General features: G+C 36.9%; 1 protein-coding gene across 1 annotated transcript in view; it reads right to left on the bottom strand.

The window, feature by feature from the left end:
• Positions 1-440: 440 nt before the first annotated feature.
• The window catches only part of LOC150092326 (uncharacterized), a 279626-nt gene continuing 263294 nt past the window's right edge, over positions 441-16772 (bottom strand). Inside the window, exons 11-17 of the mRNA XM_090414847.1 lie at positions 16164-16243; positions 15883-16073; positions 12534-12614; positions 6753-6809; positions 6093-6198; positions 3531-3667; positions 441-1367 (exon numbers count right to left, since the gene is read on the bottom strand). Of these exons, the coding sequence (XP_090270973.1) occupies positions 1035-1367; positions 3531-3667; positions 6093-6198; positions 6753-6809; positions 12534-12614; positions 15883-16073; positions 16164-16243 (985 nt within the window). The 3' untranslated portion in view covers positions 441-1034. The remainder of the gene's footprint in view (positions 1368-3530; positions 3668-6092; positions 6199-6752; positions 6810-12533; positions 12615-15882; positions 16074-16163; positions 16244-16772) is intronic.

The raw sequence follows: 16772 nt of genomic DNA, 5'->3' as shown, positions 1-16772 counted from the left end.
TCAAAGGCTTTAGAACGTATGTATAGCTTTTCTGCATTCACATAGTCAATAAACAATAATATAAATGCAAAGAATCGTAACGTAAAGAGCAGACTAGTAAGAATAAACATACCACACATCAGAACACACACACACATGAAATATTAATGAATTCCAGACGTTTTAGATATGAATTCTGTGTCACATATTCCCAAATCAATTTATGAAGGTTCTCTCTTTTTTACAGTCAACATTTTAGAATGCTGAAATTAAAGTTTTACTTCAAAAATAAACAATGTTTTAATTTATTTCCATATACGTCGTTTGGATTTTTTGTAATATTTTTGATGTGTATTGAGAGGACGGCAAACTCAGGGACCGCCCCTAGCGGCAAAAACTCTAACTACACCACTGCATTTATGAAATACACAAATGGTGGATTTCAAGTTTGGGAAATAAACTTGCTTACAACTTATTTTTTATTTTTATTGTTTGAGAAATATGTATAATTAAATTTATTATCCAATACATAATACATAATTCATACATTACATAAAGACTTGAATACATAAAAATAATTATTCATTAGTATGGTATTTTATAGTACATTTATTTTTGATTTTTCCTTGTTATCATTTTCAAGTGGACATCGATGTCACTGTTCTTTATATGAAGAGCCTGTCTTGTGGAACTTTTCTTCTTATTTTGCACTTTTCTTTGTAAAAGTCAAGGAACTTCTTTGATTGTATTCTTTACTTCTTTCATAGAGGGGGGGGTCTACGTGAATTGTTGTTACTCTTCAGAACCCCCCCTTGTCTTCTTAAAAAAATAATAACAAATAGTTGAGCCCAAAACCTAAAGTCATCTGACATTTACGTGATACCTGAGTATTAAAATTATAAACACTCGAGTGGGTGATACCAACTTTTAGAAAAACCAATAAAGGAAGCCCAAAAAAGGGGAATTTAAATAACAAATTCCGATTGGATCAATAGATTTCAGTAAATACTGACAGTTTTTGAAGTTTTAGTCATGTGATCAACACTGGATGAAAATTATGTTGATTGTTTTGATTGGATAGTAGAAGCTCCTTTTCTATGCGTGACGTAGCCGTTTCTGCTCACGTTACCATTTGCATAAATGGGCTTTTCTGGCGAAGCTGATTCTGGCATTGCTTCCGTGTAGTCTCCACTGCATGCTGTTACGACAGAGTGTGTTGTACGGGATATGCGACTACCTTTCAGGTACGCTTGGATATAAAAATTCACGAACAGTGCCAAAAACAGACCACTAGCTGAAGCATTGATGACTGAGAAGATTAATGGGTAGCCACAGTCCTGTATCACAGCTATCTGGGTGTAGTAGATGCACATTAGAAATAACTGGGTCTGGAAGAAAAGATAAAAAAAATATATTTTCGTTTAGGGATAATTTTCAACTGATTATAGAGACAATCAGAAGAGAATAGATAAAATTTTTACGAAATTCTAAAACCAAATTTTACTAAAACAAATGCAGTAGATTCTGAAATAAGCCTGAATATCTATAGGGACAATTTGCGTAATATTAATAATAATAGGACATTTCTGCTATTATTCACGAAATGCTCTGCTAACTCTGCATTAATTTTTACATTAAACATTAAAGAAAGAAAAAACCTCTTCACTCAAATTGTATACTTGCATGTCCAAGATGTGGACTTGTATTAACGCAGTGGTGATCTGGTAATACGAGCCCATATAATATAGAAGTCAGTCTGAAACTTAAGGAAACATTATGTAAAAGCCGTTCAGGTAACCTACCATATGTGTAGCATGAAATTGGCCAGCTCATGAAATATTTCTGAATATTCGACGTGTCCAAAACCATAATATCTGATCGCTGCCCGGACACCCTGGAGGATTTCATGCTCTTACGCTGTGGATGTACTTTGGCACTGACCTTTGCATGTTTCAGCACACCAATATACAATGCCAACTGCACTGCGTCCGAGTCTGGTTTCCACCAAACAACGTTGAACTGTTGAACTTTCAACATAAGAGTTCAGACCTCAACTCCGTCAAACAATTTTGGCGAGAGGAATGGAAGAATATTCTTGTGACGTATCAGAAATTGGTTGAGAGCATACCTCGAAGGGTAGATGTTCATTCAGGCCAAAGGTGGGTCCACTCTTTAATAGAAATGTAATTAAAACGCATTTTTTGACAACAACTGCGTGTCCAAATACTTTTGTCAAATACTATACGTATATATATGCAACTGCATCTTTAAATTTAGACACAAATATGAAATTCCAGTAGAACCGAACTAGACAAGGAAACACAGTATCATCGAAACTGTCCATGATAGCCTTAGAAGAAATATTTAAAAATTTAGAATGACGAATAAAGAAATAGAAAACAGCTAAATCACCTACGAGTGATTTATTGATGACACTCAGTAGAAGAATTTCAAGAAATCGATGAATTGAATATATATAGAAAACAAAACAAAATTATTACATAAAAACAAAAATACACGCTCTGTCCAAAAAGAAAACGAACTTTTCGAAAAAAGAAGAAACTAGTAGCGCCACCTGTTGTATCTTTTTTGTTGTCGAAAGCCGCAACTCTCATTAGTGTTGTGTCAACTGTTTATGACATTTGTTTCATTAGAAGCCGAGTTATAGTGCCAAGTGTGACAGTGTGTTTTGACGAACGGTCGGAAAATGAGTTTCAAACAGAGATCTGCGATTGACTTTTGTGTTAAACCTGGTTTAACAGTTTTACCGAAACGCATCAAATGCTTCAGAAAGCATGCGGCGATGAATGAGTATCCCGTACTCAAGTTTACGAGTGGTTTAAGCGATTTCAAAGTGGTCGTGAGACGCTTGGGGACGACGAAAAGCCGGGCCGTCCAAAAACTGGACTGAGCGAAGTTAACGTCCAAAAAGTGCGCGATTTCATCAAAGAAAACCCGAAATCGCCCGTGAGATTGATTGAAGATGAATCGGGGATTCCAAAATCAACTGTGCACAACATTTTGACCGAGAGTTTGGGTCTTCGTAAAATGAATTCGCGATTTATTCCCCACAAGTTGACCGACGACCAAAAATATGTATCGAGTTGAACACTGCAAGGACCTCATTAAAACCGCTCGTAAGGACTCAGACTTCCTTGAAACGATCGTTACTGGTGAAGAAACACGGTATTTTGAGTATGAGCCCGAAACAAAGCGCCAGAGTGCTAAGTGGAGACCACCAGAAGAGGGACATCCGGAAAAAAGTCGCTTGGAGAAGTCAAAAGTGAAGACACTGCTGATTTGTTTCTGCAATTCCAAGGGCATTATCCAAAAAGAATTCGTTCCGCCTGGCCAAACGGTCAATGGTGAGTTTTATCTCGAAGTTTTGAAACGATTGATAGCGAGAATTCGTCGCGTACGGCATGAATATCGTGACGACCGACCGTTCGTCAAAACACACTGCCACTCTTGGCACTATAACTCGGCTTCTAATGAAACAAATGTCTGAATTATCTTTTAGTTTAACGTAATCACATTTATTTATTACTTACCATTTGAAGCTTAGTAAGGTGCTTCTTCCACCAAAGATATTTTTGCATACTTGGTCCAACTGCTGCTAATGCGTAATAAGTATACATAACTGAATGAACGAAAGTGTTCAAAAGTCCCATGATTCCACTGCTGCCACCTGGAATTAACAACGCAAGTCAACGATGCATATCCAACTAAAGTAAATTATTATTTTACACGAGAACTTATGATTTAGTGCATTTCGAATAATTGACAGCTTGCCACTCAGGACATCCCCTCATGAGAATCTAGTCTTAGAAGAATTACTCTATTAGGAAGTGAAGTTGATGAAGTGATGAGTCCAAATAATACTAAAATTATTTGGACTCATCTTAAATCCAAATAATACTAAAATTATACAAACCGTAAATTACACAAACCTAACCGTAAACAAATTTTTAGGAGATCTGCGAGATCGACTGTGAACTTAAAAAAACAATAAATACTGAAATGGTTTAGCAAATGCAATACGTAAGATCTCACTGATCGGCTTTACGTATTACAGATGTAATGGCAGGCTCAAAATAATATAAATGTCCTAGTTTAATTGGCAATGACATTTCCAATCAGAGTTGTAATTAGGGCGAGGCAATCGAGGAACTTACCCCATGCCCAGCAAAAGCAGGGTCATTCATATATAAAAATATAGTAACCATTTTTTATTACACTAATGCTTACTGATCAACAAGGACTTTGTACGTGGAGTCAAAATAGGTGGATTCTGTAATTTATCTCAAAAATGGAACGTGTTTGCTATTCTGGCACTTCAGGGATATTTGATACAAGTATGCCAAAAAAAAAAAAAAAAAAAAAATCAACGATAATTTAAAAAGTCGTGTTTTCTAAAATTAACTGAGATTTAAAAAAATATATATTTTTATTTTCGTTTTTTTCAATTTAATTTATAAAAAAAATGAAACTCAAGTTGAATTTTTCTTGCCTATTGTAAAATAAAAACTAAATATGCACGAATTTAAAATGTGCTTCTAAAATTGCCATGATATTCTAGTGAACGGGCCCTCTAGGACAATCATGGTAACTATATCCCAGTGAAACAATTCATCTATTTTTCCCTCACTGCATAAAATTTTGGAAAGAATCCTAGGTGAAAATGCACTTTTGTAAATGACCTTTTTTTAGGTCGATTTAGTTTATAATTTTCAGCATCTTCGTTGCTCAAAAAAAATCCTTCTTTTAGAAATCTTGGAGTAAGGTATTGGAATGAACATAGACTTATTCAAGTCTATATAAATAGATTAAACATGAATATACATTATGTATGCTCATCATCAGTCATGCGTGTGACGTATCATAACTGGGACCCTTTAAGTAAATACGTCATCGTTGTTGGATAGGTAAACAGCATCTCTTTCCAACCTACCAATTTGTGGTTTTCAACCTCCATTATGGCACGGATGTCTGTAAATTATTTTAGATGTTAGTCGAATTTTATTGCACGGTGTGAGATCTGAGGGATCGCCGTTTTTTTGGAGTGTTCCCGCACTTAAACTGTCTTTGGGTTTGCTTACTTCCTGGGGAGCATAGAGGTAATGGGTTTCTGCCTATTGCTGAGTTTCGTGTCCTGGAGGTATGGTATCCAGGTCGGGAGTGATGAGTTTGGTGGCGATTCTTTGGGGTCGCTCAGTGAGAGCGATTCTGTCAGGTGGTAGGGTGAGCCTGTCACTGCTGAGTTAAATAATCCTTTGGGTCACTCATTGATTGGTGATCTGAAGGATTGCCCAAGTTTTTGGAGAATTTCCGAACTTGAACAGTAGTGTTCATATTTGGACTTGCTTGCTTCTTTGGGAGTGGAGAGATTCTGCTAAGTGGCGGACTTTTGGTTGCTAAGTGAAGCCACAGCTGAATTTCCTGTCCTGAGTCGTCCATGTCGAAGGTGATGAGTTTGGTGTTGATGCTTTGGGATCGTTCAGTGAGAGGGGTTCTGCTCGGTGGTAGGGTGAGCCTGTCACTGAGTGGAACCATCAGTAATGAGTTAAATGATCCTTTGGTAATTCGTTAAGTCTAGAGTGATTTGAAGGATCACCTAGTTTTTGGAGAAGATCCTTTACTTATATAGTGGTTCATCTTTGGGGTTGCTTGCTTCCTGGGGAGTAGAGAGGTTCTGCTCGGTAGCTGGTTTTTGTCTGTCATTGAGTGGAGCCACCGCTGAGTTTCCCGTCTCCGAGTCATCCAGGTCGGGGGTGATGAGTTTAATGGTGATCCTTTAGATCACTCAGTGAGATTTAAAGTGATCTTGTACAACAATCAGAGTTTTTGGAGAGGTAAACCCTGCACTTTTACCTCGTTAAAGGTCGAAACCGGTCTGGGCATTACAGTAATAAATATGCCCTGATGATCAGGGCATATTTATTACTGTAACGGAAATATAACTTAGTATTAGATCAATGTTTTGCTGTCTGAAATGCGATTTATAAAAAAGTATAAACAAGTAGATTATCCATGAATAACAACTTTACTGAAATATCTAATGTTAAAGCGGTATCAAATTATAAGAAAAATATGTCTTAATAAAGTCCACTTACCTGGTGCATACTTAACGATAAGCCACGTTATTAGGAATGTGCCCACGTGATGGATAACATGCAAGTGAGTGATATGAGTGAACTTTTTCCTTAAAATGAAGAACACCTAAAAGGAAACTAACTATGAGATTTTGCCATTGTTGGTCCTTGAACATTAGGAGATAGCAGGGATAGTTGACACACTTTTTTCTTTTGATTTTAAAATTCATTTATACTTTTTTATCCAAAATATTAAGTCAAAGTATACTGTAAAGAATATAATTTAGTTCTTCTACTACATAGCACTTCGCGATGTATAATGTACAGCGTAGATCTTTATTTATAGCCTGCAATTTTGATTTTAATCTGGACACACTACACCTAAATCACTGGCTACCATTTACGGAGCGCCATCTGTGGTCAAACTCATCTATTTCCAGTCTATATTTAATTTATGTAAAGAGATAACCAAAGATTGAAATATATCTTTCCCTGTTTGTTATTATTGGATATAAATTATTATATTCAAATGACTCGGCAATTTTTCTATAGAAAAATTCTAATCAAAGTCACGTTTTGTGTATACAATAATAATGTATTCCCTGCTACAGTTCATGGTTTTAAAATAGCTTTTATTAATCTATTAAAAAAAGTTCGTAGATCAAATACTTCCATACTCACCGTATCAAGAAATTCGATCATCTTTGTGAACATAAAAACCCATGCTATGGTATTGCCCTAAAAGAGAAGAATTGTTATAATTAGCATAGAATTGTTGGTGCAGGTACGATTGATAGCTGTGAACATACCAGGTTTCAGATATTCAAGTAAAAAATAGCTGATTTTATACACATTAAATTTATGCACTATGCATATTAAAAACTTTGGTGGCCAGCATGGATTTACTAAAGGAAGATCGTGCTTTAGCAACCTGCTTACTTTTTATAATAAAGTGATAAATGCGTTGGATAAGGGTGTTGCATATACAGTGGTATATTTAGATTTTTGCAAAGGCGTTTGATAAATTGCCACATGACAAGCTGGTAATTAAATTGGAACAAATGGGACTGAACAGTAGATTAGTTCGCTGGATTGGAGATTGGCTGTCTGTGGAGTTGTCTATGGAGAAGCGATATCCCAGAAGAGGAAAGTTACTAGTGGTGTACCCCAAGGGTCTGTTTTGGGTCCATTGCTGTTTAATTTGTATGGAAATGATATCTCGAGAGGTCTGAATGGTGATGTGCAGTTGTTTGCAGGTGATGCAAAGTTGGGGAGAGCTATCAGGAGTAGAGTGGATGCTGTAGCTTTGCAAGAGGACTTGAATACACTGGCTGAATGGGTAAATGTCAATTCAGTGTTTCAAAGTGTAAGGTTTTGAAATTTGGGAAGCAGAGATGGGATGTAAAGTACACAATCGGTGCAAATATCTTGGAAAAGACAGAAGAAATGAGAGATCTGGGAGTGATTATAGACAAGGACCTAAACTTTCGGGGACATCTTACTAAAATAGTGAAGACAACACAGCGGATAATGGGAATGATGCGGAGGACATTGACTTGTAGAAGTAAGGATGTTATGGTTCCTTCGTATAAGGCTTTGATCAGGCCACATATGGATTACTGTGCACAGAGCTGGTCACCTGGTTTTCAAAAAGATGAAATTGCGTTGGGAAAAGTTCAGAGGCGATTCACCGAGGTGGTTTCTGGTCTCTGGAATGTAGAGTATGAAGACAGATTGATAAAATGCAATTTTCAGAAATTGGTGGATAGAAGGAGGAGGGGGGATATGATTGAGACATATAAGCTGTTGAGTGGTTATTACCAGATTAACGTCGGGGAGATTTTGCACAGAATGGGTGAGGAGAACAGGAGAACAAGAGGTCATTCCTGGAAGCTGTATAAGGAAGGTGTGAGCAAGGGAGTGAGGAGCAGATTTTTTGCATGGAGAGTGGTGAGTGATTGGAATGCTTTGCCCGAGATTGTGGTGAACACACAGACAGTGAATATATTTAAGTCGCGATATGATACACTGTGTATATAACAGTGGACCTCCCACGATGAGTCTTTGACTCCATTGGGGTTTTTATCATAATAATAATAATAATAATAATAATAATAATAATAATTAATAAATAAAATTCCTTCCACTCTACCTTAGAATTAAGGACGTCTGCATTGGTAATTTCTTTTTCTTCTTTTTTATTTCGTTTTCCCCTCCCCTGAAATACAGCTGGCAAATGCGCATGAAATACTTGACTTTTTAACGTTTATTATTTATATTCCTTTTATTTATTCATTACCTCATTATTGATATGATCCGGTTTGTTCTAAGCCGATGGAGAGCAACGTAGCTGAACATAGTTTTATTGTTGTTCAACATCATTATTTTAATCAAATATATCAGTTGTTTTCCATACTGATCAAGAAAATTGATCGGCTGATAAAATATAGAATCCGTTATCAAATGATCCCCGGCTTCTTAATGGCTGTGCGCTTCGCAACCACATGCCTGGGGAAGGAGTGTCCTGGATTCGATTCTCATCAACGACGTAAGGAGCTGAAGGGTCTTCCTCAGCCATAGCCAAGTTAGCCCGTCTTGGGCGTGGACAGTAGGGTTTTTTTTCCCCAGTTTATCTTGGGGTTTTGGCTCTTGGCGGTGGCCTGTCGGCCATTTTGAAAAATAGCTACTTAACATTAAAATGCGATTCAATAAAAAATAATTTCAATGAAGCCCGTGGGCCAATAAGCTATACTGCGGTATTTAGCCATCTACCAGGGCCAAGCGGTACTTAAGTACTAGTACTAACGTCGCAGGTAGATGTCTGAAGCAGTAGTTCGTTCGCCTGGGCTGTCTAGTGCCTTGCAGATACATCTCGAAGCTTCTCGATATTTCGTTATTTTCATATAAATACAAGAGGATCTCATCCACAGTCAGTCAGTCAGTCGTGAACAGTGTGATATTCGTGTTTAAGCACACGCAGGTTCGTGGTGTCAGCCATAGCCTATTGTGGTTTTATATTGCCACACTTTTTTCATTAGTGTGAGACATATTCAGTGGATAATAACCGTTACACGGCAATTTTGGATCATTTTTGGGTTCACCTTCCTTCACTATACCGTCTACGAGTAAAAAGCATAAATCAAGTGATTCTTGTCGGATTTTTAATGAAAAGTGGACCAATTTGTACTTTTTTGTGCCGATCGACGATAAGCCAGTGTCGTGAGTCAGTGTCAGTATCAAAAGAATGCGATATAAAATGACATTATGAGACAAAGCATGCGTCCAATTTCGATCACCTTCAAGGGCCGCTTCGTGTGGACAAAGTGAACCGTCTCCAAATTGATTTAAAATGCCAGCAGGGTACGTTTAAAAGGCAGAGTGAAGAGAGCGAAGCGTGCTTCAAAGTAAGTTATGTAATAGCTGAAAAAATTGCTAAAAAATCAAAAGCCTTCTTAGACGGTGAGTTTGTGAAAGAGTGTCTCATCGCTGCTGGGATATTCTGTGCCCAAATAATAAGGAACTGTTTAAAAAACCGATTTTGTCTGGGGTAACTGTAGCACGACGTGTCGAAGAACTTGCCAATGACATTGAAGGAACTATAAAAAAAAACGGTCATCCGAATTTACGTCATATTCACTTGCTTTAGATGAGAGCACAGATATGAGGGATACAGCACAACTGGCTATCTCTGTCCATGGCATTGATCAACAATTCAATGTGATAGAAGAATTGCTAGCGCTCATACCTATGAAGGGAACGACTAAAGGCACTGATATTCTTGAAGCCGCCAAAAAAAAAAAAAAAACGCTCCAGCGTTTCGACCTCAGCTTAACCAACCTCGAGGGTGTGGTAACTGATGGCGCCCTGCTATGATGGGAGAGAACGAAGAGTTTGTTGCGCTGCTACAGAAAAAACCGGAACTAGAAGGAAAAGATTTCGTCCATTAGCACTGTTTAATCCACCAGAAGAATTTGTGAGCGAAAAGTATTGGATTTGAGAATGCCCTGAAAGTTATTGTGACTGTCGTCAACATTATTAGGGCAAGAGGATTGAATCATCGTCAATTCCAAGAGTTTTTGATCCAAGAGTGCGAAGCGGATCACGGCGATGTGGTTTATTATAGTGATGTGCGTTGGTTGAGCAGAGGGAAGATTCTTAAAAGAGCCTTTGACTTAAGGAGCGAAATACAGCAGTTCATGCAAACCAGGGAGATCCGATTGCAGAATTTAACGATCCGAAGTGGATGACAGATTTTGCCTTTGTGATCGACATCTTGTTGCATATGAATCACCTCAATACGCGGCTAATCCAAAGATCAAATGGTGCACACTCTGTTTGATCACATCAAAGCTTTTGTGGCCAAGCTCAAACTTTGAGAGGCAAAACTCGGAAAAAAATACTTAACTTATTTTCAGCTTCTCGCTGAGTCCAACTGTTCCGCTCTTGATGAACACGCTACAAAATTAGCCGTGTTGCGAAGGGAGTTCGAAGAGAGATTTAGTGATTTTCGTAACCAACAGTCTCTTTTAGATTTATTTTCAATGCCATTCAGTGTCAATGCTGCCGAAATGCCAGGCTCAGTACAAATGGAGCTGCTTGAACTCCAAAACAATCTTCTTTGAGAGAAAATGATCATGAACCCGACTCCTACCTAAGCTCTTAAAACTGAGTTTGTTTATTTTTATAGGATTTTAATGAAAGTATCAAATGCACAGCGTTCCTTGTGAATCCGGAAAGCATCTGCAATTCTAAATACCGCAGTATAGCTTAGTGGCCTGCGGGCTTCATTGAAATTTTTAATTCTTGTAATTCTCATCTCTCCGTAAGCGAGTTGCCATTGAGTAACATATGTGTGGGTGGATGGGTAGGGGATGATGAAAAGAAGCTGAGTAAGTGCCCACACGCACTCTTGGCTAATTACCAATTGCCTATTTTGCAGCAGAACGTGTATGCAAGAATCTTACCCAAGTAGGGAAATTCTCTCGGCCACAAAAACATTTGTTACAGCAAGCTGCATACAAGCAGAGTTGTATCATCGTTTGCTCTCCCCATCCGGGTCTTTTTTTTTTTTTTATTTTATTTTTCCTGGTGAGATACTCATCAGGATATTTTTAATGCAAAAACTACGTGAGGAAAAATAAATGTTTATTTTTCCTGGATCTAATGATTTTAGATTGATCTGGCTAATGATCTGACGAGATTTTTACAGTGTAGTTCACCACTGCTTTTCTCCAATCTAAATAATATAATGTTTTTATTCTAACATTTAACTGGAACTAAAGAAACACAACTCCGTTTGCCAAAATATCATATTAGTCCATTAGTTCTGTTTCACTATGGAAAGAATGTCAAGTATGTCTTGAGACTGATCAAATTAGTTCTAAACGAAAACCAACAAAAAATATTTCCCCAGTCCTAGGGAATTAAAAACAAGACCGATATAAAATTTAGCCACATCACTCTATTACTGGCTGAAAAAAGCTAAACAGCTTCTAGCTACTGAGTCACAAATCAGTAGCTCTGAGCGGTTATTGATTTGTTGCTGTAGTCAGTTAAAACTCAAGCCACATACTGTATTTTGAAGTATTTCAGTACAGTAACTTCAACCGTAGAGTTTGCTGCAAACCAGCTAGTCAAGAAAGAAGTCATATCCTGTTTCGTATTGCTTAAAATATGTAACCTTGAAAGTATTTCGTTAATTGGAGGTTCCTCGTCTTCGTGTTGCGAAGATGTGAATTTTGCAACTTCTTGACAGGCATTTGTTTCCTTAATTAAATGTCGCATACGGAAGAATGGAAATCTCCGTTGTTCCGTAACTATTGTTCTTTTAATAGAAGACAGTGGATGTCAAGTTATGGTGAAAAAATAAAGAATTGAAAAATAAAACTGGACAAGAAAAATACTAAGTAGAAAGTCAGCTTTTTCACATGCCTGTCTGTTTGGTGTAATTATACGATAAATTTTATTTTTTTATGATTCCGTTTCTATATTAACGTTTTATTTTTCAACACCACGCTTCTGGTGATTGATTAGTTGGTTGACTCAGTGTATATGCTCTGTCGCAAGTGTAATCAGACAGCGAACGTTGTATAAATATTTTTCTTTTGGTCTATTTACTTACTGATTGCGAACGATGTGTTCCAACCTCAAAATGTCTATTATAGTTATCAATAATTCTTTACTTTAGTTTGTTTACGGTTGGTTGGTTGACTCAGAACCAAACAAGAAATTCTTAACTGTTAGCGTGTCCACATGTGAACTAGATATAGAAATATTGATTAACTTCCAGATAGATGACATCAACTTGCACCTTTTTATTGTATAAAAAAGATCTGAATATCATTTTCATTAACTTCCACTGATTATTTGGTAGAACTTCAGAAGTGTCAGAAATTGTGTGTTAAATATACACAAGTTAGTTTTGTGTATTACAATCGCCGATAAGAAATCAAATAATCTTACCCTTTCCACGCCAAGAGGATACCTCCTGCTGATGGGCATGCAAGCAAATTCATGGGCTGTTAGGAACATTGCATACGAACCCTATGAAATAGGAAAAATAAATGGACCATTCTGAATGAATTTACATTGAGGATATATATATATATATATATATATATATATATATATATATATATATATATATATATATATATATATATATATATATATATATATATATATATATATATATATATATATATATATATATATATAATGAATTTTTTAACTTGGGGATACTGTATATTAGGGTTACCAAGTAATTTTATAAGCTTGGTTATTTTTACTCCTAATCCCAAGTATGTAAACAATTAAGTTTGTGCCTGAAACATAGTTCAAGTCTAAAGATGGTACAACACCAGGCAACTCGTTGTAAAGGTGGGTAAAGCGCTGATCACTATTCTTAGTATTTCCCATAATGTAAAGCACATCTCACTAGAAGATGTATACTGCAATGCATTTTGGGTGAGGTCACTACCCAGACCGATTTCAACCTTTTTTGAGGTCTCCTCAGTGAGTAGCTAGACTCTAAATACCAAAAAATATAGATGTAAACTTATATCTCCTCCAGAGATTCTTATTCAAAATAAAAACACCTTGTAGCAACTTGTATAGGTAAAGTTGATAAGGCTGTGTATTACTAAAACCTTGGTATTTAAGGTCTAGCTACTCACCGAGGAGACCTCAAAAAAGGTTGAAACCAGTCTGGGTAGTGACCCCACCCATAATGCATTGCAGTATACATCTTTTAGTGAGATGTGCTTTACATTATGAGAAAATACTAAGAATAGTGATCAGAGCTTTACCCACCTTTACAATGAGTTGCCCTGGTGTTGTACCATCTTTAGACTTGAACTTTGTTTCAGGCACAAACTTAATTGCGCCTGAAACAAAGGAGGATTGGGAGTTAAATAACCAATCTTATAAAATTACTTGGTAACCCTAATATATAAATATATATATATAGATAGATAGATAGATTTTGTTTTAATTTTTCTTAATTTTATATATTTTTTATTTTTATTTATTTTTTACATAGTCCAGAAACTAGGTCACGAACGTGGAGTTTCTTTAAAGCAGTTTAGGCTTCGAATTAGCGGGACGGTAGTTTCACACCAGGCGATGAAATCCATCTCCTACCTAAAGACAATCTCCAGTGTTCATTCTCACAGTGTCCGCGCGGTTAGCCTAGTGGCTGTGCGCTTAGCAACCATGACTGGGGAAGGAGTGTCCCAGGTTCGATTCCCTTCGAAGACGTGAGGAATTTAAGGATCTTTCTCAGCCATAAGCAAGTTAGCCGGTCTTGAGCGCTGGCAGCAGGGTTTTTTCCGCCAGTTTATCTGGCGTATTTATCCCAACATCTGCAGCCATAAATACTTAACCCCCCATGAGTGGGCTCAACTCGCCCCAATAGGGACGGGGGAGAAAAAAGGAGGAAACTCCATACGAATAAATAAATAAATAAATTCTCACAGTAGGATTAGAACACGCGACATATTGGTTTGAGAGCGGATTCGCTAACCACTTGGCCAACAAGGCCGCAGTTCGTCCCATGCTGTCAAGGATGGGGTACAGGAACAGACCATCCTGGGACCCAATGTTATCGGTTAAGAACAGGAATATGCGGCTTTAGTAGCCACCTGATGACCAATACAGGACAGCTGATAACTGGAAAAATGTCTCCTGGTATTGTATCATATTGATGGCAGAACCAGAAGATGATGGAAACAACACGAGGCCATGAACCTTTCCTGCAAAGTAGCAAAAGTTGAGGCTCGTGGCCGGTGTAATGGTGTGGGAAATGCTTTCTCGGCACACGTTGGTCCCCCGATACCAACTGAACACCTCCTGAATGCTACAGCCTACGTCGCAGATAATGTTCGCCCATTAATGGCTGCAGCTGACACTCAATCAAATGGGTACTTCCAGAAAGACAATACGCTATGCCACAAAGCATGTAATGTGTTGAAATGGTTTGAGCAACGTGACAGCGAGTTACCTCTAGTTAAGTGGCCAGCTCAGTCCCCAGACCTCAACCCAATAGACCATCTCTGGATGATGGTCTATTGGGTTGAGGTCTGGAATGAATAATTCGCAGCAATGTGCCACCGTATAATTTGCAACAATTGAGCGATGTGACAGGGTGGATAAACCATCTCAGAGTTTTAGACATTTAGTTGAATCAATGCCACAGAAAATACAGATCGTTCTTGAGACAAAAAAAGGGGGGGCCCACTCGCTGTGAAACGATGCTCCTAATAAAGTAGCCACTCGGTGTAGGTATGAACATTAATAATATATATTCTAATATATGTCTTTTTTTATATATATTATTATTGCAATTTCGATATGAATATCTGTGTTGTATTTACGCAAACCCAGTTATATTTGCTTGTTTAGCATAATATAATAATTTTAATTCAGTATTAATAATACTTTTAAACTATTTTAAAAATGCAGGTACTAAAATTATAAATATTTTTCAATATATGTGTAAAGCAGGTCAGTAAAAATAAATAAAATATAAATAAAAAAAAGTAGTTGCTCGGGACTCTGAAAACAAACAAAAAAAAAAACAATTGAAATTTAGCTTTAATGAAAACCTTATGGAAAGATATACAAGGACTCCAATTTGAAACAAAGAAGTGAGCTCACTTTAGTGCTTGATCAATTGCCTAATGAATCTTAGAATCTTATACTGTTGCTTACTTCGGTACTGAATGTTTTGGTTTGCATTTTCGCTGTGGGAGGATTCTGTTGGCTGGAAGCCAGATTGCCAGTAATCCTTGAAACAACAAACAAGATTCATATCCTCTTTTAGACTAGAGAAGGAAGCTTCTGACAAGAGGTCAAGTAGTTGCGGCAAGTAGTCTTAGAAAGTGCCAAGGCTTGGTTTAAAATGTACTTGGAGCATAGGGATTGTCAGGGTTGGCAACAATCGTGACCTCCCATCTATTATCATGCGCTTGTAGAAAACGGTAACCATCAAGAAGTTGAACAGTGAAAATGGCGAAGGTGAACAGATGCTACAGAATTCTGCTCACCCTCGAAGTTCGACTCACCTAAAATTATTAGGTGAGTAGATTGACTTGCAGTTATGGTAAAAAGAGCAAAGGTCAAGGAATAAGGTCCACTGTAAGCAGCATTTTAAACTAATCAGATAAATGCATTTGCAGTTAGGCGCTTTTGCGAATGCTAAGCTATGGTACAGCACACACGCACACATTTTTCCCCACCAAAAAGAATAAATCGTGAAACATTACTTACACTGTTGGGACAACATTAAAGTGATACTAAATGCAGTATTTACCTCTAAAAATATCAAGAAACTAATAACAGCCATAATAGTGTTGTATGCTATCATCACCCGCTTAATTTGAAATGGCTCTCTATTCTTCATCATCTGCGGTCCTAGGACTTTGGCGAACAAAGCGTACGATACTGCGATCACCACCACCAAATTGGTGTTCTCCACCAATGGATAGGCCTTCATCGCTTGATCTATGTAAATAGAATGATAAAAATCAGTTATTAATAAAAATTTTACTTCTACTAGATAGAATAATATTGATTATCTAGTTATTTCCTTACCTGCTCTGCCAAATATCGTCTCTTCATCATCGTTTAAGTTCTCCAGCATGTTCAACATGGCAACGGAGTTATTTAAAGTTCTGCAAATATGAATAATAATAATGATTTCTAACTATATTTTCAGCCAAACTTAATTGCACTGTCTTAAAGTGTGAAGTATACTCTAAAAGCACTATATACACTAACTCTTCCTATAGTTCATGCTATACCCTAGTATCTAGGAAATAGTTTATACAGTAAACCACTTACATGGTTTTTCTTGAAATGGAAAACTAAAAAGGTGCGCAAATTATGCGAACGTGAACTGTAGAATACAAAAATTCAAGTTGATATTTATTCATACTATTTTGATTGTACTGAAATTCTTTTATAAGAAAAATATAACTTTAGATTTTCAAGTAAATATTATGATGATTATCCCATACACTTGAGGTTGATCGACCTATAATACGTTTGTGCTGTGAGTGGGAAAAGTTACAATGAAGTTTGTTTCCTTTGGGGGGGGGGGGTAAAGGGTTGTTAGTGAGAAACGAAACAAGAGACAAAATCATATCCACGTTTAAGAATTTCAAAAACATTAACATTTCGTTATTTTCATCATTAAAGATA

This window comes from Typopeltis vanoorti, chromosome 26, assembly GCF_054136105.1.
Source record: "Typopeltis vanoorti isolate ZY-2024b chromosome 26, IOZ_Tvanoo_1.0, whole genome shotgun sequence".
In the NCBI taxonomy this organism is placed as follows: domain Eukaryota; kingdom Metazoa; phylum Arthropoda; class Arachnida; order Uropygi; family Thelyphonidae; genus Typopeltis; species Typopeltis vanoorti.
The sequence above is the reverse complement of the archived record's forward strand: the minus strand, read 5'-3'. Positions and strand labels throughout refer to the sequence as shown.